General features: G+C 45.6%; 1 protein-coding gene across 11 annotated transcripts in view; it reads left to right on the top strand.

The window, feature by feature from the left end:
- Positions 1–25,142, top strand: part of CES5A (carboxylesterase 5A) — a 388,742-nt gene that overhangs the window by 291,966 nt on the left and 71,634 nt on the right. For all 11 annotated transcript variants that reach the window (XM_089319747.1, XM_089319743.1, XM_089319740.1 and 8 more), the window contains one exon: positions 8,695–8,759. Coding sequence is in view for 1 of the 11 variants with exons in the window: in XM_089319744.1 (XP_089175870.1) it covers positions 8,695–8,759 (65 nt within the window). In the remaining 10 variants the exon portion in view is untranslated. The remainder of the gene's footprint in view (positions 1–8,694; positions 8,760–25,142) is intronic.

Below are 25,142 nucleotides of genomic sequence, written 5' to 3'. Positions count from 1 at the left end.
CTCTCAGAGCTTTCTGTTCATGCCAGTTAATGTGCGCTTCAGGGTTTCAGGCTGTGCTGTGTTCAGGGAAAATAAAGGGGGAAAAGGATCACATACAAGTAACTCAGTGGTACTTTGAAATCTGGCCCTTTCCTCTATATACCTGTCATTATTGCTTTATAGTGCCTTTGGAATGCACCTCATATTCTGCTAGGTTTTAAAGTTGATTTTTCCTTAGAGAATTACCCTTTCATATGCTCAGTTTGTTAGGTTTGAGATGGAGTTGACCTCAACCCCAGTCCCATTGGCCCTACTCTGGCAAGTTAATGTCTTCTACCCCAAGGCTACAAGGATGTGTTGTGGAATGAACACGTGACTCAATTTGCACAACAAAAAATTATTTCTGAGACTTTTGTGGGAGCCAGTGGGGACAGAATGTCTTTTCACTGAGGTTGTTTACCTGCTGGGATTAAAATCTTGTCATAGCTTGCCTGAGAATTAAAGGGTACATTGAGCAAAGTGAACTAGAGGAGGAGAAAAGCAAACTCATTAGGAGTTAACACCTAGATCCAACCATTCCTGAGGCTGGTAAGCAGCTCCCACATTGTTGAATCTTCAGATACCTGAGCAAAACAAAACAAAATAATAGCAACAAAACTACCTTCTCTGAATCAGGCATTATCAATTGATGTTTATGTGATTTAATACTAGGAGTCACAATACCTATATACATATCTTAAATCTCCTTTCAAACTCCTTCAATTCCTTGGTCAGGAATATGGAGACCCATTGCCCCCCTTAAGCCCTAGGATAGTATCCTCTTCCTTTAGATAGCAAATAACTGATTTTATGGTCCTCCAAACAGAAATGGTTGCCCCTAGGGAATCTCAGCATGAGCACTGTGCAGAGAAACTGGGTCTCAGCATGGAGCCAGAGAGTGTTTGCAAGTCTGCATCTGTTGGCAAGATTAATGTGCAAGGCAGGCTGTGTGCCAGGGTTTATTTTTAATAACCAGAAGTCCATCTTGCTTTTGAAGTGTGCTGCAGCTTCCTGTGACGAAAGGGAAAAGATAGTTCATCCTTCCTTTCCCTCACTCATGGAATCTACATTTCTGGGAACTGGGAGATTACAGCCTATTCACCCCTGGGACTCAACATTCAAGATGGAAAAAATGGGTAGGGTGGAAAAAAAGGGCAGGTTTTATAGAAATGAGATATCTGTTCCTCTGTTGTGTTTTGCTTCTTTTGTTAAAATACATGAAAACCTCAAACTATGGAGTAGATCACATTTTGGTAGATATAGATGAGGCTTGTGTCCAGTATCGGTGTCAGGATCATGGAACATCATGCCTTCTCTTGAAGAGATCAGTCTTGATCTCATTTCTGTTGATAAAACTGAACACTACAGACTGGACAAGTGTAAAGACTTCAACTCACAGTTCTAGAGATTGAGAGGTACAGGATCAAGAGGCCACAGTCTTGATGAGGTTCTTCTTGCTTATGGGAACTCTCTACAGAGTCCCAAGGCAGCACAGGGCATCACTTGGTGAGACAGAACAATTTTAATAACTTGGGTCTCTCTTCCTTTTCTTATAAATGAAATCATGACCTGCATTGACCTGCTCTCAGACCTCATTGAATCCATTACCTACCAAGGGCTCCACCTCCAAATACAATTTACATATGTCTTGGGAGATTAAGTTTCAATACACTACAGCAGCATCCCTTCCTTGAATTAGCAAATTCTCTGATCTGTGCTGGTATCACTCAGTGATTACTGAGATTAAAGGAGTACCTACAAGTAAAATCAGGGAGACACAAAAGATGACTCAAGACTGGCCTGAAGAGCCAGCTAAGGGAACACAGTATATGTTTGGATTCAGTCATGAAGAGACATCATAGAATAACCCCATTTTCTAGCATGTAGTGCTTTGACATGGAAAACATCATTGCCAGTAAAGTGTGGATGGGAATTGTCTGATTGGGCAGAGACTTCCCAAAGGAGTCTCAAATGGATTTGTAAGCAAGTTTTCAAAAAAACAAAAACAAAAACAAAAACAAAAAACAAAAAAAAAACAACACAGCAAGAAACCAAAGATGTTGGCCTACAGAGCTGTAAAGATGGCATTGTGAAAAGCAAATGCCAGGTCTCTCCTTTCTTTAATTCGTGGAGGCATGGTTAGTAGATTTTCAAATATCATGAAGAGTCAGGCATGCTGCTGAGGACAGTCTAGAAATAACAACACAGATACTGAGGTCGTGGGAAGACTGGAGGTGACAGAGGCTTTAAGGAGGTGCTGGAGGAAAGTGTTACATCAGAGAATGCTGAGCTGCAGTGAGGAGGAAAGAAGAGCTGAAAATATGGGCTCTCCACCTCGCTGACTTGAAGGATCCATCTACAGATAGGAATTTTGGCAGCTTGGTGATTTTAACATTGTTTTGTCATCTTTCTGACTCAATGTTTTTATATGTTGCTTCTTGTTTATTAAATTTCATTCCTGATGACTTTAAAATGAAAGAATTGGCAGACATACTTGTCTCATAGTTCATATGGTCCCAGCAGAACTAGTGATTTTGTATGAGAAAGAGGTTATGAAAAAAAACAGGCCATTAATCAATGAAACAGATCACCAGCAGAGTTCACAGAAAAATGCAATGACAAAGAAGTTACACATCTACCCTAAGAGACTCTCAGGTCACCTACTTAAAAAGTAAATATATGCAAAAAGACAAACAATAACAAGTGCTGATTATGTGGAGAAAGGGAAACTTAGTACAGCCATTATGCACTTAGAAGGATTATAAATGAAACTGCCATATGATCTAGAAGTCCCCCTACTGAGGAATATCCAGAAGAAGGGAAATCAGTTTGTTGAAGAGATATGTACACTCATATGGTTATTGCAGAGCTATTCACAATAACCAAGATATGGAATCAACCAAGATATTCATTCATGGATGAATTGATAAAGAAAATGTGAAATGTGGTAACTATACATGATAGGATATTAGTCAGTCATAAAAAGATGGAAGTTCTGTCATTTGCAGTAAACTGAATGGAACTAGAGGACATTATGTTAAGTGAAATAAGTCAGACATAGAAAGACAAATGCCATATGATCTCACTTATATTCATATGTGAAGCTAAAAAATTGATCTCATAGAAGTAGAGAGTAGAATAGTTGCTACCAGAATATGGGAAGGATTTGGGGAAGGAAACACTGAAGAGAGGAAGGTTAATGAGTGTAAAGTTACAGTTGTATAGGAGGAGTAACTTTTAATATTCTATATAACAGTAGGATACCCATGGCTGACAATCATTAATTGTGTATTTCAAAATAGCTAGAAGAGATGGGTTTGAATGTTCCCAATAAAATAAATGATAAATGTTTGAGGGGATGGATATTCCAATTAGCCTGATCTGATCATATGAAATGTTGCATTGGACCATACAAGTATGTACAATTATTACGTGCCAATTAGAAATCAAAAATGGGGGCTGGTGCCATGGCTCAATAGGCTAATCCTCCACCTGCAGCGCCGGCACACCGGGTTCTAGTCCCGGTCGGGGCGCCGGATTCTGTCCCAGTTGCCCCTCTTCCAGGCCAGCTCTCTGCTATGGCCCGGGAGTGCAGTGGAGGATGGCCCAAGTGCTTGGGCCCTGCACCCACATGGGAGACCAGGAGAAGCACCTGGCTCCTGGCTTCGGATCAGCGTGGTGCACTGGCCTCAGCACACTGGCTACAGTGGCCATTGGGGGGGTGAACCAATAATAAACGAAGACCTTTCACTCTGTCTCTCTCTCTCACTGTCCACTCTGCCTGTCCAAAAAAAGAAAGAAAAGAAAAAAAAGAAAAAATGTATTAAAAACAAAATAAAATACACTCATGTGTTGCTTAACAGTGGGGATATATTCAAGGAATTGCATAACTGGCCAATATTGCCATTGTGTCATGTGATCTTAGGAGACCACTATTGTATATGTGACTCATCATTGACTGAAACATCATTATGTAGTGCATGATCATAAATTTAAAAACTGGTATAGAGTTCAGAGCTAGGAGAAAATGAGATGAAACACTTCTAGAAAGAAGTGTTTCTTGATGGGCCTTGAAGATGGCTGTACTTTAGATATGTGAGAGGAGAAGAGATGTCTACTTTAAATGTCAACTTGATTGCGCCACAGGGTGCCCAGATATTTGGTCAAGCATTATTCTAGGTGTGTTGTGGAGATCTTTTTTGATGAGAATAACATTTGAATCAATGGCTGGAATAAAGCAGATTGTTCTGGAAAACCCAAATAGAATAAGAAGGCTGATCCTCCACAAATAGCAGGCACCTCTTCCTGTTTATTCTGAGCTGTCTATATACAGAGAGAGTAGTTCCTTTTTTAAAAGATTTATTTATTTTACTTGAAAGTTGGAGTTACACACAGAGAGAAGGAGAGGTGGAGAGAGAGAGAAAGGTCTTCCATCCACTATAAGCAGCTCTTGAGTCACTCCTCAAATGCCTATAATGGCTGGGGCTAGGCTTGGAGCCATAGCCAGGGCCAGGAAATCAATCTAGGTCCCCCATGTGAGTGGCAGGGACCCAACTACTTGATTCATCATTTGCTTCCTCTCAGGATTTGCACTGGTAGAAAGCTAGAGTAGGGAGCCAGAGCTGGGAATTGGACCCAGGAACTCTAATATGAGATGTGGGCTGGCAGACTAAGTGTCCACCCTGGGACGATGCTTGTATCTGGCATTTAGACTCAAACTGAAGCATCAGCTTTTCTTGGTTATCCAGCTTGCCTGACAGCTTTCAGAATGGAACTTATACTAACAGTTTCTCCCGTTTCCCAGGCCTTCAGACTGAGACTTGTACTGGAACTGTATGTTGTATCTCCTGGGTCTCCAGATTGCTGACTGCAGCTTTTAGTAATCATATGATTATCTTCCATAAACACATGAGCTAATCTCTCTCTCTCTCTCTTTCTCTTTACACACACACACACACCCTCATACACACACACACACACACACACACACACACCCTTACTGGTTCTTACTGGTTTTACTCCTCTGAAAAAACTCTGACTCATACTAGAGGGGGAAACATAACTTCTGAAGCAAAGTTGTAGAAAATGAGCACTCACTGAGAATCTACTTTGGGTCAAGCACTGTTCATGGTACTTTGTACATGATCTCATTTAATCCCTAGGCTTGTGCTATGGGACACATTGCTGAGTCTAGCCTGTGGATCAGTATTGTACTGTTACTTAATTAACAAATATTTATTGAGCACCCACTCAATAAACCTATGGGCCAGAGTGTTCTGCATTCTGTGTGATGATGCATTTTACATATTCATTTTTTCCTTTTTTGTATTTATTTAACAGATAGAGTTAGACAGTGAGAGCGAGAGAGAGAGAGACAGAGAGAAAGGTCTTCCTTCCTTTGGTTCAAGCCCAAAATGGCCGCTATGGCTGGAGCTACACCGATCCGAAGCCAGGAGCCAGGTGCTTCCTCCTGGTCTCCCATGTGGGTGCAGGGGCCCAAGCATTTGGGCCATCCTCCACTGCCTTTCCCGGGACACAGCAGAGAGCTGGACTGGAAGAGGAGCAACCGGGACTAGAACCCGGTGCCCGTATGGGATGCCGGTGCCGCAGGCAGAGGATTAACCAAGTGAGCCATGGTGCCGGCCCCTACATAATCCTTTGTTCAGTCAGCATATACTTACTGAGTGTCTGCTTAGAATGTATCAATGAACTGAATAATGATCAATATTCTCTTGAATTTTACATTTTAGTTGGGGGAATGCATAACAATAAAAGACAAATGTAACTAATAACTTATTTACACATATGTTAGGAGGTGATAAATGATAGAAAATATTGAGTAGAGTAAAAGGCTTTAAACTTGCTGGGGTTGATGTTGGGTTTTATAGTTAGGAATACCTCACTATGAGGCAAAATTTAAACAAAGAATTGGGAAGCAGGTGAGTGAACAGATCAGGCAGAGACACTGAAAGTGCAAAGGATGGGGTGAGAACATGTCTGGTGCATTTGAGAAATGGCAGAGGCCAGTGTTACTAGATGGACATGAATAAATGGATGGGAGCCACAGAGGAGGTAAATGATAAAAAGGGAGTTGTCAGAGCTTTAAGGCTTTGTGGACCATTGTAAAGAATGTGGCTGTAATTCCAAGACAGTTCTTGCAGTGTTTTTTATTGGTGGAGGAATAATATAATCTGCTTTCTGTTTTAACAATGTCACTCTGGCTGCTATGTGTGGTGACTTGGACCAGGGTAGTGCCAGTAGAGGTAGTAGGCAGAGGGAACAGCATATGGGCATCAGAGTAAGAAAGAGAAGGCCAGTGGGGCTTTAGCAGAGTGAGCAAGAGGGAACCTAGGGTATGATGAGGCTGGATAGGAGATAATTGAAAATATTTTTTGAGCAGGATCTGGGGACCCTCAGTTGGCCAAGAACTGGTCTCTTGGTTGCTGGAATGCAGAGAGTTCTGACAGGGTTCTGAGGGGAAGAGTCAGGGTGACATGGAAGACTTGGGTAGTGATGCTCAGGATCAGTACTTTAACAGCTATTACAGCCCTATGGATTGTTCCAGCTGATCACCAGTAATTAGGGTGGAGAGGCGAGCAGAGACCCAACTGCAAAGACTTAGTGGGTTCAGGGAGACTTGTCAGTATCCTGAAGATATTGGGGGAGCAACTGGTAGGCTGAGGAGGGTGGGTAACAGAATCACAGTTGGGTTTTACAGAACCAGGACTAAATCAAGGAGAGTGAGGGCTGGTCTGAGTCACTGAATTTAAGTAGAGACCAAAAATAATTAATTACGATAATTACTATTTTCATGAAATATTTAAGAAATTTAAAAGTAATGCAGGAGCAGGTATTTGGCATAGTGGTTAAATGCCACTTCGGATACCTGCATCTCACATCAGAGTGCCTGAGTTGATGTCCTGGCTTTGCTTTTGATTCCAGCTTCCTGGTAATGCACACACTAGGAGGCCCCAGGGGATGGTTTAAATACTTGAGTCTCTGCTACCCACACAAAGGTGACCCAGATTAAATTCCTGGCTTTTGGATTTAACTTGACCTAGCCCTGGTTGTTGTGGGCATTTGGGGAGTGAATGGGTGGATGAGAGATCTCTTTTGTCTGTTTCCATGTCTATGTCTCTCTGCCTTTCAAATGAATAAATGAACAGAAAAATAAAAATTTAAAATAAGACAAAAATATTCATTGTGAACAAAATACCAGTATTTTCAGTAAAAGTATTTGCATGAGTAGGCCTTGCTGGTCTCAGTATAATACCCACCCTATTGGATGCTGTTTTCATATAAATTATGATAAAAATTTGTTCATTAGGGACATTTTACATTAATTTTGATTTTTAAAAGAATGTGTGAAGATATTCTTTACCAAATTTCTAAGTATTTTGACATTCTGGGCATCCCCTGCCTCACTCTAGTTTGTGGAGTGCCTGGTTTTAAAGTAATACTTGGGTTTGCAGGGCATGGAGGCCCAGAGAGTTTGGACTGGATGCATGGAGACTTTGGGAGTGAGGTGCACATGAGCGATGCAGCCAGACTGTCTGAATGCAGGCGGGAGGGGATGTGCAGACAGGCCTGCTGCTGGCTCCCCCTTTGGAGTATTCTAAGGGGCAAGAGAAGGATGCTGTCAGCAGCCCATCTGTGCTGCATGTCTGCCAACCAGGCCCATGAGCCAAGCACCCACTTTCCTCAGCAGGGCTGCTGGGGAGCCGTTTTCCCACGAGTGATGAGAAGCACCTGGGAACCTGAGTCAGCTGTCCCTTGGGGTAGATCCAGGGTACTTCCCAGAAGCCCATGGGCTTGTAGCTACTCCCATCTGGGGTCCATTCTGACCCACTCACCTCCTCAGTGACTGCTCGGGTGAGCCCTGGTTCTAACATATTAGATGTGTGCAGAGTACACAAGCCTCATGCTTTTATCCACCTACTTATTCACTGAGAGTCTTGAATCTGCATAGTGGCATGGACATTGTTAGTCAACTCAGACTTCAAGGACATCTTGGTAGGTGAAGGGTGATGAAAGCACATGGAACCTCCCCATATTAGAGATAGTAGTAACAGCTACTCCTGGCTGACTCAGTTGTCCTTTCCAGCCTGGATGTCAGTTCACCGGCCTGGGCTTCATTTGGTCCAGATCATTCCTCTGTGTCTCCATCTTTCTGGCAGCCTTTGTATCACTATGCATCATTTGAAAACAAAGCCAACATGAAGCAGTTAGGAGAGGACAGGTCCAGATACATCAGCAGAGCCCCCAGATGCTGCCATGCCTGAAGCCAGGACTTTTCAATTACTTGAGTCAATAAATTCTGTTTTTGCTTTAAATGAAACTTGAATTTGGTTTTACATCACTTTCAGTAGCAAGAATGGGCCATGTTTCTTACAAGAGCTTACCTACATAGGATGGAGAGGATGGTGGGTGCTTCTCAGGGGCTGTGGGTAGACAGCCTCACTACTCAGAGTTTGTTCTTTGGACCAGCAGCCCAAGCATCACTGAAGATGGGATGGCATTGAGGTGCTGGAACCTTTAAGAGGCAAGACCTTATGGAAGGTAGTTAGGTCAGTGGTGGCACAATGCTTGTGAAATTAATGTAGTTCTTGTGAGATTTGGGCTCATTCCTACAATCCTGGCTCCTCTGCATGTCTTACCATGTGATTACTTTTGCAGGTGCTCCTGCTATTGTGATATCATTCGGCACAAGGCTTGGTCTTGAATTTGTGACCTCTAAAACTGTGAGTTAAATAAACCTTTTTCTTTTATTTATAAAGTACCTGGCCTCAGGTATTTTGTTGTAGCAAAATAAAATGGACTAATACAAGAAGCATTTGTATTGAGGAGCAGGACAAGTCTTTTGAGCTCTGTGGACTGTCTTACATGGTTGGGTAGTTCAGCAGTTAACTGGTTTGAGGTCCAGGGCTCATATCAAGGCTTTAGCTACTAATTGGCTAAAGAGCAGCAAACAGAAATAAAGATATTTGTTTTTAAATATCTCTGAGCTTTAGGCATATCTTCTGGAGAATGGGGGGTAGTCACAGTCTCTATTAGGGCTTTTGAAAGGACTCAGTGTATTGAACTCAGAGAAAGTGCATGACACAATGCTGAGCAACGAGGAAGAGTTCATAAGGGCTCAGTTATAGGCTGGCGCTGCGGCTCAATAGGCTAATCCTCCGCCTGCAGTGCCGGCACACCGGGTTCTAGTCCCGGTCGGGGTACCAGATTCTGTCCCGGTTGCTCCTCTTCCAGTCCAGCTCTCTGCTGTGGCCCGGGAGTGCAGTGGAGGATGGCCCAAGTGCTTGGGCCCTGTACCCGCATGGGAGACCAGGAGAAGCACCTGGCTCCTGGCTTCGGATCACCGTGGTGCGCTGGCCACAGCGGCCATTGGGGGTGAACCAATGGAAAAAGGAAGACCTTTCTCTCTGTCTCTCTCTCTCACTGTCCACACTGCCTATCAAAAAAGAAAAAAAAAGAGCTCAGCTATACTGCTTTCCACAAGTCTACAGTGGGGTTGCTTTATGTTCAACCTGCCTAATCACTTCTGATAGACCAAATGGGACAACAGATGGAAAAACGTTTTTTTTGGAATGTGTAAATTGATGGAAAAGTAGTGATTTTTCTAAATCTTGAATGAAAATCATTCAGGAAGGTGGAAGGTAGTTTCATCTATATGTGATAATAGTTGGTTGGACTTGACATATGATATGTGACATATGACATTGAACAAGGATAGGAACAAGGAAAAGAGATGAGGAGAGGTGACCAGTAGGAAGCAGGACTCTGAGCTGAGAGTCAAAGGGGGCAAAAGAGCCCAAGTCTTCTGGGGAGAGAGTGGAGCAGAGCACTTGGAAAGACAGTTCTGGCTGAAGACAGACTCCAGAGAATCCCAGGCAGCAGGGAAAGACCTCGAGCTTTAACCAACAAGCAATGAAGATGAAACTAATCATGGCCATACTCAACTGAAACTGGCCCTTCTAGAGCCCTCTGACCCGCTGGATAACAAATCTGTCTCTCTGCGTGGCTTCACAGCTTGCACAAATAGAACAATTCCAAGTGGGGCTTGGAGGCCTGACCCACCCCAGCCTGATTGTAAGAGGAAACACAGGGTACACTTACCTAGCAGCCAGTTGAGGCCTGAGGGAAGGGTGACTTCCCTGGAGTGACTCAGATTCTACTGAGAAACCTCTCCCAGTGGAAGGCTTGGAGGCCAGACTTGGGCCTTTTGTGGTTAATCAACATGCATATGGTTGAGAGTTGGGTGCCAGCCTGAGATCATCAGTGAGGTGGGAGTGGGGTAGGAAGGGGCTCCTGCCAGGCACTGCCAAAGCTACAGACTGAAATCTGCCACAAATTATTGAAGGCACATGGATCTTCTGCTCCATCCTTGATTTCACTCTGGGCAAACCCGGGCTGGAGATACTGATTCTAACTAAATATCATAAAACGTCACTATTGGCCAGCACCGCGGCTCACTAGGCTAATCCTCCGCCTTGTGGCGCCAGCACACTGGGTTCTAGTCCCGGTTGCCCCTCTTCCAGGCCAGCTCTCTGCTTGCTGTGGCCAGGGAGTGCAGTGGAGGATGGCCCAAGTACTTGAGCCCTGCACCCCATGGGAGACCAGGATAAGTACCTGGCTCCTGCCTTCGGATCAGCGCGGTGCGCCGGCCGCAGCGCACTGGCCGCGGCGGCCATTGGAGGGTGAACCAATGGCAAAGGAAGACCTTTCTCTCTGTCTCTCTCTCTCACTGTCCACTCTGCCTGTCAAAAAAAAAAATTAAAAAAAAAACATGTCACTATCAATCTTTAAGACACCTGCAGCTTACAAATGAAAACATTGAGAGCAAGAGGTTGAGAAACTCTCCCAACCCAGCTTTAGACATGTGGAAATGTCATAATATGATGAAGAGAATGGACTAGAAGTCAGACAGAATTGGGTTTCAGACTTTACTTTCCATGAGATCCTGTACCAATAGCTCCACTTTTTGTGCCTTCATTTCCCCATTAAAAGTAAAGATTAAAGGAATCAGATATATGGTACACAGGGTTTTGTCACTGCCTGAGATGTTTGCATATATGAATGTGGTTCTTTAAGTCCTGGTGGCAGCTGCTGCTGCTATTGCTGCTGTTGCTGCTGCTGCTGCTGCTACTACTACTACTACTACAACAACAACTACTCTTCCTCCTCATCTTTCTGCTCCTCCTCTTCCTCCTTCTCTTCCTCATCCTCCTCCTCTTCTTTCGCATCCTCCCCCTCATCCACCTCCTGCTTCTTCTCCTCTTATTCAAAATTTATTTATTTATTTGAAAGGTGGAGGGTGGGAGAGGAAGGGAGAGGGAAGAAAGGAGAGGAAGGGGAGAGAGAGAGAGAACCCCAACTACTCTGCTTATGACCCAGCTCCCTGATAATGTGCTTGGGAAAGCTGCAGAATTCAGCAGCGGTGATAGAGTGTCACTTCTGAGATTAGGTTAAAAGAAAGTCCATGGCTTCTGTCTGGGTTGTTCTTTTTGTTCTTGTTCTCCCTTGCTTGGAGGCAAGCCAGATGCCCATTTGTTGGTTGCCTACTGAAAGCCCACATGACAGGGAACTGAGGGAGAACTCTAGTCAAAGACCCCCTGGTCCAGTGATCTGCCAGGAAGTGAATCCTGCCAAAAACCACGTGGTGGGTAGGGAAGCAAATTTTCCTTCATTCAAATCTTAACATGAGACCACAGCTTCAACCAGCAACTCGAATCTAACCTCATGAAAGAACTTGAGACAGAGGCATCCAGGCAGGTGGCACCCAGATTCCTGACTCACAGAAAATGTGAGATGATACTTATTGTTTTAAACCAGTATATTTAACTTTTGGTTGAATACTGTAATCAATACACAGTTATTCTTAAGTGTTGAAACTTAACTGAAACGTGATCACTGTTAAATATAAGAGTGGGAATAAGAGAGGGAAGAGATGTGCAATTCGGGACATGCTCAAGCTGACTTGCCCCAAACGGTAGAGTTAGAAACATACCAGGGGATTCCAATTCAATCCCATCAAGGTGGCATGTACTAATGCCATCTCACTAGTCCAAGTGATCAATTTCTGTTCACAATTGATCATAATGATAGGACTAAGAACCAAAGGGATCACATAAACAAGACTAGTATCTGCAAATACTAACTGATAGAATAAAAAAGGGAGAGAATGATCCAACATGGGAAGCGAGATACACAGCAGACTCATAGAATGGCAGATGTCCTAAACAGCACTCTAGCCTCAGAATCAGCCCTTAAGGCACACGGATCTGGCTGAAAAGCCCATGAGAGTATTTCAGGCATGGAAAGCCAAAACACTCTGGCAAAAAAAAAAAAAAAAAGACCTAAATGAAAGATCTCCGCGAGTGAGATCCCAGTGGAAAGAACAGGTCATCAAAGAAGGAGGTACCTTTCTCTGAAGGGAGGAGAGAACTTCCACTCTATGACCTTGTCTAAATATGATCAGAGTTGGTGAACTCAAAAGGCTTCCATAGCCTTGGCAACTCATGACAAGAGCCTAGGGTGATTACTGATGCCATAAACAAGAGTGTCAATTTGTTAAGTCAACAACAGGAGTCACTGTGCACTTACTCCTCATGTAGGATCTCTGTCCTTAATGGGCTGTACATTGTGATTTAATGCTATAACTAGTACTGAAACAGTATTTTTCACTTTGTGTTTCTATGTGGGTGCAAACTGTTGAAATCTTTACTTAATATATGCTAAACTGATCTTCTGTATATAAAGAGAATTGAAAATGCATCTGGATGTGAATGGAAGGGGAGAGGGAGCGGGAGATGGGAGGGTTGCGGGTGGGAGGGAAGTTATGGGGGGGGAGCCATTGTACTGCATAAGCTATACTTTGGAAATTTATATTCATTAAATAAAAGTTAAAAAAATAAACCAGTATATTTAAACTAACATATAAAATATTTGTGCTTAGAACTTAAAGCAGATGACAAGTGGAAGAAATATGTTTGGGAACTTCTAGTATGTGATGGCACTCAACATCATGGAACTGGATAAGATTACTGAAGTAGAAACAGTGGTCAAGGTAGGGCAGAGGTCTGAGGAGTGAGCTTGGGGTCCTTAGTAGTCAAGGGTTGGCCAAAGGAGGGAGATCCAACAAAGCAGATAGACATGAAATAGTTAAGGCAGGAGGAAAAAGCAAAAAGGTGTGTCAGGGGTCAAGAGAAGGTCAGTTAAGGAGAAGACAGAAATGTGCCCACTGGCCATGGTCACATGGAGTGGCTTGGCAACCTGCACCAGAAACTTTTGAGTGCGGGTAAAGCCCAACTGGACAGGACTGATGACAGCAGGGAGTGGGAAGGTGGCTGTGTGCCTTACTATGTAGCAGAAGGCCTGCCCAAAGCAATACAGACTTTCTCTTCCAGTTCCAGCTCAATTGCATTTGCTTTCCTTTGTGATTCTTGGGAGAGGTGGAGGGTTGGAGGGGAAGGGGAGACAAGACGGAGAGTTTGCAGCACAGCTGAGGATGGCATTGTGGAACAGAACACAGCTGGAGCAAGTCTGATGGTAGAGCCAGGGCGCTCAAGTGCAAAAGTTTATCCTATTTAGGTTAATAGGTGAAGATCGTTTCTTTGTATGATCTGAACTGGATATCTACCCTTCAGCCTACACTATGTGTGGGGACTCTGCCAGGCAGTGGCGGTCTGTCATTCAGTCAGACATCTTTTTTAAAGGGATTCATATGAGTAGTCAAAGTGTACTACGTACATCCTGGTGTGCTATAAGAGAAAGGGCAGGGGCCTGAGCTTGACTGCAGGGGTGGTGGTGGTGGTGAATGAATGCAGGTTTTCTAGAGGAGGTGGCCTTGGAGCAGATCTGAAAGGGTGAATGTCTAGCACCATGTTGGGAAGGTAATTCCAGGTGCCTTCTCCCCTCCTCCAATCCTGCCTGCTTTCCCTCCTTTAACAACTCTTCCTTCCCATCCTCCCCATTCTCCCCTCTCCCAAATTTCTTCTCTCCTTTCTCCTCCTCCCCCCTCCTCTTTTCCACTCTTCTTCCTACTGCAGCCCCCTCTGCTCCCCTTGCCTATGCTCCCCTTCCCCTCCTCCTTCCCTGGCCCCTGATCAAAGGCCCTCCACAGCTTCCCAGCCGATGAATTATGCATGCCCTTCAGCGGGTGTGCTTGGCATCCAATTAGGGCTCTGGCCAGGTTGATAACACAGACAGATTAAAATGTAATTCATTGGGGTTGACATTTAAGCCCCAGTGTGAATGGCAGGGAAGGGAAGCAATGCTCTTGCCGCACTTAATGTGTATATGTGGTGGGGGCTCCCTGCTGCCTGTACTTGTTTAACTCATGGGTTGAGTCAGCCTACAGACAGATTGCATCATGGAACTGGAACTGGGGGGAAAGGCCCAAGGCAGGCACTGAACTGAAGCAGTTTTTTTTTTTAACTTTTTATTTGGAAATAATTTGAGATTTACACAAGAGTAGTGATGAGAGTACAGAGTGTTCCCATATAACCTTCACTGAGCTTTCCGTAATGTTAACGTCTTACATAATAACCATGGTACAATGATCAAAAGTAAGAAATTAACATCAGTACAATACCATTTACGAAGCTACTGATGTTTTTCAGATTTCACCCAATTTCTCACTAATGTCTTTTCCCTGCTCCAGAATCCAGGCCAGAATCCTACATCCCAAAGCAGGCTTTTGTGCTTATGCCTCTCCTGGGACAACAATTCCTCCTCACATCTCAGGCCAGTGGTTCTCAAACTTGAGAGTCCAGAGAGTTACCAGGGATTTTGTTAAAAGGGCATGTCCTTTCCCAGACGCTGTGATTTAGTAAGTCGTGGATAGAACCCTGGCACCAATGTTTTTAATGAGTGCTCCCATCCATGGAGAATTGCTGACAGAAATCCACATTTCAAGCAAAGTCTTGTTGGTTTCTAGTGCTTTGTCAGGGAAGTTGTCAACTTGTAGATTTTTCTAGCTAAGCCTTAGAACAAAGCAAAGTTTCCTCACCCATCGCCTACTCCTAGACACAGCTGGGAAGGATAGGGGCTAACATGTGCTTTTCTCTTCTACTCTTGTGATGGACCATGGTAGCTGGTCAGGGAAAAACCCCAAGGAAGTCCTGTTTGGAGAGGAAAATGACACGTATCTGCCTGTCACTGATGCACACACATACACACAGAAACACACACACAGATTCTGATTTAATCCACAGAAGAAGCCCTGCAAGTAAGTCTCATCCTATTTTCTCCATTTTATAGATAAGGAAACTGAACAAAAGTGCTGTGAAGTACAGGTTGCATGACTTTGCAACTAAAAATACAGTGGCCCAGATACATTTGAATATCAGATAATGCAATATTGGGGATGTACTTATATTTTATTGTGAAGATTTTTATTAATTTATTTGAGAGGTAGAGTTTCAGACAGAAAGAGGGAGAGACAGAGAGAAACGTCTTCCATTTGCTGGTTCACTTCCAAAGTGGCTGCAATGGCCAGAGCTGTGCCGATCCAAAGCCAGGAGCCAGGAGCTTCTTCCGGTTCTCCAACATAGATGCAGGGGCCCAAGCACCTGGGCCATCTTCTACTGCTTTCCCAGGCCATAAGCAGAGAGCTGGATCAGAAGAGGAGCAGCTAGAACACCAACTGGTGCCCATATGTGATGCTAGTGCCACAGATGGAGCTTAGCCCACTATGCTAGCCCCTGTACTTACATTTTAAAAAGCTGCTGTTTGGGCCAGCACTGTGGCATAGAAGGTAAAGCTGCTGCCTGCGATGCTGACATCCCATATAGACAACGGTTTGAGACCTGGCTGCTCCGCTTGCAATCCAGCTCCCTGCTAATGTGCCTGGGAAAGCAGCAGAGGATGGCCCAAGTGCTTGGGCCCTTGCAGTGACATGGAAAACCTGGAGAAAGCACTTGGCTCCTGGCTTCGGATCAGCCCAGCTCTACTGTTGTGGCCATTTGGGAAGTGAATCAGAAGATAGAAGATTCTCTCTCTCTTTCTCTGTAACTCTGCCTTTCAAATACATAAATATTTTTAAAAAGTTGTTTTTCATTTGAAGTGCAAATGTAACTGGGTCTCCTGTATTTTCTCCTGCCACCCTAATTAAGTGATGTTTGCAGAGCGAGTAAGTATACTGAGACATGGGTCTGACTCTGATGCCTATAGCATGGGATACCCTTGTGCTGACTTGCTCAATGCCTGCCTCACCTGGAGGGCCACAAACAACATGAGATGGGGACCGTGGGTATGTGTTCCCTGATGTATCTACAGGGGTTGGCACAACAGGGCTGTGAGTACTTAATAGAGATTCCTTGGGCAAATGAATGGCTAAATGTGTGCTTGAATGGACTCACAGTTCTCATTGTGCCAAGAAAGGCTGCAGGAGATGGTGATTAAACAGATAGGCCAAGCTGGTGAGGTGCTGTGTGCGAAACCTGCTGACAGAGCGCAAGAGGTATGGCAGGTCCGAGGCCTCTGTTCACCTGTGGGACTTAGCCTTTGCACCCTGAACAGGGGCAAAGTCAACTCTTCTCTCTTAACCTCTTATGGCCTCTACTTTCTGTGAAATATGATGGGACTGCATCTCTTCCAGTCTTAAGCTTCTTTAATTCTATTGTGTTTCTTCCTTCACCTCACCCTCCTGAATAGATTTTAAAAAATACAGCCATAATAGAGGCTTCTCTGCCAATGACTAGATATTTACCTCACAGATTCTTTTTAAATCCAGGATCCAGACCTGGGTTCCATCCTGACTTTGCCTTCTTACTGCCCATGTGTGACTTAAGACTAGACACTGAATGGGGCCGGCGCTGTGGCATAGCTGGTAAAGCTGCCACCTGCAGTGCCAGCATCACGTATGGGCGCCGGTTTAAGTCCCAGCTACTCCACTTCCTATCCAGCTCTCTGCTATGGCCTAGAAAAGCAGTGGAAGGTGGCCCAAGTCCTTGGGCCCCTGCGCCTACGTGGGAGACCCGGAGGAAGCTCCTAGCTTCTAGCTCCTAGCTTTGGATCGGGACAGCTCCAGCTGTTGCAGCCAACTGGGGAGTAAACCAGTGGATGGAAGACCTCTCTTTCTATTTTTGCCTCTCCTTCTCTCTCTGTGTAACTCTGACTTTCAAATAAATAAATAAATTTAAAAAGAAAGAATAGACACTGAAATTCTCAATGCCCCAGTTTTTAATCCTGTTCTATCTTGATGACAGTCTTTCCTGAGCAGCCCCCTGGTGCCTGGGCTTGTGTTTTCTTTCCTCGAGTGCTCCCTTTCACCTTCTCAGGTGAAATCAGAAAGCCAGAAAGATCCAGCACAGCACAGTTCCTCGCAGACAAGGAGAGACGACGGGAGCACATTGCATCTTTTAAAATAGACCTGTTGTCGTCGGAATGTATTTTTAGCTGTGGGAAGAGATTGGCATGCTCTCCATGCCACCATCTGCCAAAGGCGGTTGCTAGGCAACTGACACTGACGACAGTGAGGGGATGACTTCATGGAGGATCTGGGGACCCTGGTGGCCCAGTCCCTCACCACTGTCTAATTCCTACATGAGCATCCAGGCCCCGGAGAAGAAATGTTCCTCTCTTGTGGAGAGGCTAGGGAGTTGATTTAAGGCTTCTGCTTTGAGCAGAGGATGCTGCCCAGAGAACAAGGGACACTGCCACTGCCATTTTGATTGGTGAGGTTTTTATTTAGGAACATTAGATGCTCAGATGGAGTGAGGCTGTGCTCTGGACTCAGTGAGCCTAAAGAATGCACATCCGTCCCTCTCCTGGCAGCCCCGAAGCCACCGATGTTCAGTGGAGGCAGCAGCTGTTCTGATGTAGTCGTCCAGAGAAGGCTTCATGAACGAAGCAGCAGACAGGTGACCAGCAGCCCTGGGTTCTGGCCTGATTCTGTCTTTTTCTCTCTGTGGGAAGTGCTGCTGCCTTTGTCTTGCCCCCAAGTTTGTCACCTTCACAGAAAGGGTATTGAATCAGATGAAATGCATTTATAGACTTAAGATGCAGGTTAACCACAGAGTAGAAAAATCCATGACCATATCTGGCTACGATCCTGACTTTGCCCCTCACTGCCCAGGTGCGACTGCATATTAGACACTGAACTTCCCAGTGCCTCAGTATCTTTATCTGTCACCATGGTAGTAGCACTGTCATTGTGTTGTGAGGATCCAACCAAGCAGTCCATGGAAGGCATGTACCTTTATTTGGGCATATTTTGGAGTACAATGAGGGGCAGGTCTCATTCCAGTTCTGTAGCAGAGGCTGTATACTGTTCTCCATAGTCATTTCTCCTACACCTTATTTTCAGACTTTAAGTTAGGTATGTTCCCAGCCTCCCTTACCGCTGAATTCTCACCAAAAATAAACAAAGGGAAGGGATGAATGTCCCTTCTCCTCCCTCATGGGAGACTTGTTATCCTGGATGTTTCCTCTCTTTTTCTTCCTGTATGCCAAGGTGTAGACAGGCCTGGGACACCACTTTGGCCATGGACAGCAGGAAGACATGCTGAGGGTGGGGGTGGCAGTGTCAGAGCAATATCCTCACTTTGAAGATGATAAAATTGAGGGACAGACAAAGGCAGGAGTGATTCTCATGGGGAGAAAAAGACAGAATCAGGCCAGAATGCAGGGCCATTGGCCACCCTCCTGCTGCCTCCTGCATGAAACCACCCTTGGGCTGACTACACAGAAACTGCTGCCTCCAGTCAGTTCGATGCCTTTAGCATGCAAGGGAGAAGGAGTTGTATCTTTCAGGCTTATTGAAGCCAGAGCCCAACCTCACATCACTTTAGCTTCTAAAGTTTCTAAATAGGAAATCTATCAATCAAGGTGACAGCAATGGCTCAGGGTCCTTTGTTTTCATGCTTAGCTCATAGTCCTGGAATCAAGGAGCCTAAGGCTGTCCTGTCTTAGCATAGTTCCCCATACTAAGAAGAGAACTAAGTGAATGGGAGAGTGTGAGCACTAGCAGGTGGGTGGGGAGGTGACAAAGGGAAGAGAATGCATCCAATGAAGGGTATTGTATCAAGCCAGCCACCACAGTGGATGACCACAGCTTAACTTCACAGGACACTCTAGGAAATAGAGTAAAACACAGTCTTCAAAGCTGGCCAAGTGGCCGGCTACCCGGGAAGTTCTACTCCGTGTTTTATGTCCTAACAAAGTACTAGAATCTGGGTAATATAAAGAAAAGAGGGTTAGGGGACAGGTGTTTGGTCTAGAAGTTAAGAAGCTGCTTGAGATCCCTGTGTTCCATGTCAGAGTGCCTGGATTTATTTCTGGGCTCTTGATTCCAGCTGTCTGCTAATGCAGATCCTGGGAGACAGTGGTAATGGCTCAAGTCATTGGGTCTTTGTCACTCACGTGGGAGCTCCCAGCTCCCAGCTTTAGCCTGGGCCCAGTCATGCCTGTGGTAGGCATCCGGGGAGTGAACCAGCAAATAGGTGCTCCCTCTTCGTCTCTCTGCCTCTCAAATAAATAAATAAAAATTAAAAACAAAAAGTAAATGGGTTTATTTTGGCTCATGGTTCTGAAGCCTAGAAAGTTCAAGATCAGTTAATCACATCGTCTGAGCTTCTGGTGAGGACTACATGCCACTCCACACATGGTGGAAAAGCAGGAAAGGGAAAGCAAGTATGTGTGGAGGGACCAGTTGTGCAAGAGAAGGTAAGGGGAGGTTCCAGGCTCACTTTTTTAACAACCCGCTCTCACAGTAACAAATCCAGCCCCAGACAGGCAGTTTCTGGCTACTGGAAGCCAGGCTGGTGGGCAGGGGACCACAAAGGGCTCTGAGGGCACAAGGGACTCAGCATCAGCAGCATCAGCCGTAGGTCTTCAGACAGGGAAATAAACTTCTGTTTCCTTCAAGCCACTGAGGATCCTCTGAAGCTTAACTTCTTCCCCTAAATAAGTTAATTTCCAAGTGCTATGCCTATGGGAGGTTTCAGTTTACTGAAGCCCTGAAGTTCCTGAACTCTGTGAGATAGTCACAGAGGTTACATTGTGATTGGGGAGACCTAAGAAGAAGGAGTATCTCAAGAGAACCACAATGGGATATTTTTAAAGGCATTTCTAGGACTCAGGTGGTAAGTGGTATAGACTCAGAGAAGAGGCAAATGAGTGTGGACCAGCAGAGTCAGAGAAGGCTTCCTAGAGGAGGTAGACTGAAGTTGGGCTTTATCCACTGGAGAGAACTTGGAGAGCTGGAGTGGAAAGCTTTCTGCGTCAGGCGTGGGGTAAGCAGGGCTTTGGCCCATTTGACTGCAGGGTGGTTTCAGTTGTTGCTGGATTTGGTTGCATTATGCATTTAGGCTGCAGGATGTCTCTCAGTTGGGGGTGATCTGGAGGAGGTGGTCCAACCACAGGGCACATCACATTTCTTCCTGTGATCTGGGGGTGGAAGGGCTATTGGCATTTACCCTTTGTCACATGTCTGATGCTGCCAGTGACCAGGTGGCGTGCCATGACTTTCTGAGGCTGAAGTTTGTGCAACAATCAGGGAGTAGAGGCAAGTGTTTAGTGGTGAACTGAGGGGCTGGAGGCTGGTTCAGGCTGTGCCTCAAGTGGCAGTGTGTTTAATAGTCACAGCATAGAGGAAGCCCTTGAACCCCCTGGGAGGGCAGAGTTGAGGGTATTTTAAGGTATCATTAGGTCCAGTCTCCTCATTTTGAGTTTACAGAGGCTTGCACAGAGGCAGCAGGGATAACCATATCCCAGATTTCCTGACTTCTGCTGGTGGCCGGTATAGCTGACATGGAGACAGGTTGGGCAGCAGACTTCAGATCCACTGCCATCTACCTGTGGGCCATTTGCTACACCCATGAGCTCCTTTCGCTTACTCAAGCAAGATATCTCAGAACTAGAGGGACTGGTACTGTGGTGTAGTAGTAATCCTCCACCTGCAGCACTGGCATCCCATATAGGCATCGGTTTGTGTCCCAACTGCTCCTCTTTCAATACAGCTCCCTGCTAGTGTGTCTAGGAAAGCAGTGGAAGATGGACTAAATGTTTGTTCCCCGTACTTGCATGGGAGACCTGGAAGAAGTTCCTGGCTCCTGCTTCAGACCAGCTCAGCTCAGCTCTTGCCATTGTGGCCATTTAGGGAGTGAATCAGCAGATGGAAGACCTCTCTCTCTCTTTCTCTGCAACTCTGCCTCTCAAATAAATAAATAAAATCCTCAGGAAAAAAAGAAGAAAGAATTAGAGCAAAACTCAAAAAATTAAAAGATCAAGTCTTTCCACTTTCAGGTGTGGGAGCAACTGAGTCCGTTTTATTGTCTCCAACACAAGAAAGAATTCAAGGATGAGATGTGGGTAAAGGTCAACAGGAAAGCAAATTTAATTGCATGCAAAGTGAAAGTACACACTCAAGAAGGAATAGGGGTGCATTTGAGAGAGAGCTGTGCTTAATGAGTTCAGAGCCAACACTTTACATGATCTGGAGGCATATGGGGGTAGTGTCTGGGGTGGAGCTTAATAGAATATTCTTTTTTTTTTTTTTGACAGGCAGAGTGGACAGTGAGAGAGAGAGACAGAGAGAAAGGTCTTCCTTTGCCGTTGGTTCACCCTCCAATGGCCGCCACGGCCGGCGCGCTGCGGCCGGCGCACCGCGCTGATCCGATGGCAGGAGCCAGGAGCCAGGTGCTTTTCCTGGTCTCCCTTGGGGTGCAGGGCCCAAGCACCTGGGCCATCCTCCACTGCACTCCCTGGCCACAGCAGAGGGCTGGCTTGGAAGAGGGACAACCGGGACAGAATCCGGCGCCCCGACCGGGACTAGAACCCGGTGTGCCGGCGCCGCTAGGCGGAGGATTAGCCTAGTGAGCCGCGGCGCCGGCCTTTAATAGAATATTCTTAAAGGATGGAGTTTGGGGGAAGGGCTTGAATATCACCCTGATTGTGCAGGTAGCAACGAGGGAAAAATCAGCCTCCACTATTGTACTTATGTAACCAAGAATGTGGGATTAATTAAAACAGGCCTCAGGATTGGGGACAGAGAATGTGAGACAGTGTATTCATCAAACTTGTTTTCCAGAGGATGTCCCAGGAAAGTTTGTCTTGCAGTTTCGTATTCAGAGAGGGACCAAACCAGCACAAACAAGGAAAGCTGCCAGGCCAGTGCAAGTCTGAGTTTTGGACCTAGGATGTATGAAGTGTGTGTTGCATGAGCAGTAAGTGCCCTCCTGCTCTCTTTTCTGCATCCTGGATTCTTCCCTACACTCACTAGAAAAGCTTTCTCGGGTAGGGGACAGCATTTCCTTAGGGAACTATACCTCCCCACTGTCTCCTTTACTTGTCCAAGTAAATAAAGCTTTCTTTTGAGCAACTCTCACTTGAGGCTGATTATTTGGTGACACCTCAGGTGAATGGAGTCCTTGTGTTTGATAACAGGATACTGCAGAGCAAGAAGTCTCCACTGGGATGCTGACAGATGGGCATAGGCAGGAAAGGGACCAGAGGCTCTGGGGTCCCGGGTGTGCATGCCCTGCAGAATGCGGAGGGGGCCCCCTGCTGTCAATGAGCAGGAACAAAACTTGAAAATTGGGCTAATTTCAGGGGTGTGTGGTTGGGAGCACCAGGAGGATCAATTGGTAAAGATAAAGAACCAATCAGAGCAGAGCAAAGAAGGGGCAGTCATCCAGTGCCAAGCTCAGATAGAAGCCTGGAAAAGTTTCATTGGATAGTGGAATTGATGTGAGCCGGTGGTTGCTAGAGAGGGGCTGAGGTTTGACAGTCCCAGCTGAACCTAGGTGGTGGTGCCGCCCGCTGCATGTCAGCAGCCGAGGCCAACTAGTGGTTTGACAGTTCCAGCTGGTCCTTGCAGAAACCCTGGCTTTCTGGCACAGCAGCATGGCCAGTCCTCACATGACAGCCTGGCCCAGCCCAGCCCACCTGACAACCCAGACTATACCACCAGGCCCCACTGCCCCATCCTTGCCTGCAGAGGTTGGGTACCTTTTGTCGGCAAAAGGCCATTTGGGTATTGATAGCATCATTTGAGGGCCATACAAAATTATCAGCTTAAAAATTATCCTGCTACAGATTTATTGAATTTTGAGTTCTGCCTATGGTTGTTCCGGCAGGGCCTGGCCAATTGATTTCATGGGCCTTCCATAGCCTGTGGGCCGGATGTTCTCCACTAGAAACCGTAAGTTCTGCAATGATGTGAGCTTAGAAACAAGCACCATCTGGAAATATCCAGTATGGCTGCAGGGTATGTCCCTGCAATGACCTTTAGGTAATAATGTCATTATAATAAAATGTCCATGACTGGCACGATGACTCCCATCATGCACCTGATGTCATGATATTTCTGAGATTTCCAAAAAAAGGGCATGGAATTGGACAACAGTCAACCCTCCCCAGACTCCACCTCCTTTGAATATTTGATCAGGCCCTACCCCAAGCACCACTGCCTATGCCTCATCATAAAAAGATGATCTGAACCTTGTTGGAGGGATTGTTTTGTGTCTTTAATTTCTTTGCTTGTTCATTCTCTCACAAGCTTGCCCAACTCTAGTTCTTCAGTGTGTACTTTGCCTTTGCTTTAAATAAACCCTGCTCTTTACATCTTTATGCTCTCACCTGGAATTCTTTCACACATAGAGAAAAGAACCCGAAATAAGCCCAGCTGGGGGCCCCGGTACCCACAACAGAATTTTCATCTCTTATTATTTGGGAAATGGGCGTGTGGATTCGGGGGATCCAGTAAGCGGTGCAGAAAGAGGGAAATGTGGATAGGTCTGTGTGGTGCCTCAAATTCCAGGAGCTCTGGAGATTCCTTCAAGAATCCCTTCAGCTCAGCAGGCACAGGAGGGAGGCAGCAGCAGGGGCTTGAGGGGGTCTTGACCCATTGAGCACATCCCTGCCCACCCTCCCTCAAGAAATCCTGGGATGAGTGGGTTGATGGGTCTCAGCTGACACATGGTGGTGTCACCGACTTGAGGTTTCTTGGGAGTTTGACGGGGCAGCTGGAGGTTGCAGCAGAGCAAATGGATACATGCTTAGGTCAGGAGAGGCCTGATTTTGTGTGAAGTCCTGTTTCTGTCCTCTCTCAGCAGGACAGAGGCTGTGTCTGACTGAATTTCTGCTGTCCCTCAAGCATATCATGCTGCTCACGCCCCACAGCCTTCATCCAGGTTGTGCTCCCTCTCTACCTCAGTTTCTCATCTATGTGGTGAACAGCTACATGAGCTCTGGCCTCCCAGGCCTACATCAAAAATGCCTCTGCTGGGGAGTCCTCCCCAGCCCGCTGGGGAGCAGCTTTGTCAGGGCCTCAGTGCACCTTGATGATGGTGCCTGTCACATCAGTTGGCTGCTTTTCATTCATGTGCTTGTTATCTCCCAAAGGAAGAAACCACTCTTTTTGCACTTTCAAAATAAACATTTAGTTGGCATACAGGAACTACATTTTCAATGTCAAGTGCAATATATATTCATTGAATGTAGACATTTTTCTTACCCCAACTTGTTTACTTTACTGGCCACCCTGTTCCCAACTCTGCTGTGTGAGAGAATCCAGACATCTTGTACAGCTGCAGCTCAGTGTGGCCCATTCTGGCTGGAATTCAAGGAGCAATTACAGACAAATGAGTATTATTACAACCCACATCCATCAATGTCCGTCTCCTCAAATGCTCTCAGTAGGAAACAATGGCCATCTCACTAAGATGTTGTCTGGCTTAAACCTCAGGTGTGTCTTTCTGGGGGCCGAGTGGTGTGCTACTCGGGAGCACCAACACTGACCATCTGTAACAGTGTGCAGAATGTACCCCATGCACAGTCTGGGTCTGCAGTTCCCTGGAAGCAGACAAGCTCCAACTCAAATCCTGGATGTCACTTTTTTCTCCCCATGAACTTGGATGAGGGGCTTAACTTCTCTGAGTTTAGTTGTTTTCATAGGCAAGGTGAGGACAATAGTACTTCCTGGGAGTATTGTTCCAGTGATGAAATGAGATATGTTTACAGCATCAAAATATTTCCTAGGTGATGAATAAGTAAAAATTCAATTTTCTTCCCATTTATCAATTAATCATTGTATTCTTTGGTCTCTGTTGGGGGTATGGTTTTGTAATGGGGGGAGGGGCTTTTCATCAGCAACTAGCGAATAAGTTTAGCCTTAA

This window comes from Oryctolagus cuniculus, chromosome 18 (genome assembly GCF_051225735.1).
Source record: "Oryctolagus cuniculus isolate XC-2025 breed Fujian yellow rabbit chromosome 18, ASM5122573v1, whole genome shotgun sequence".
NCBI lineage: Eukaryota > Metazoa > Chordata > Mammalia > Lagomorpha > Leporidae > Oryctolagus > Oryctolagus cuniculus.
This window is presented reverse-complemented; position numbering and strand designations above follow the sequence as displayed.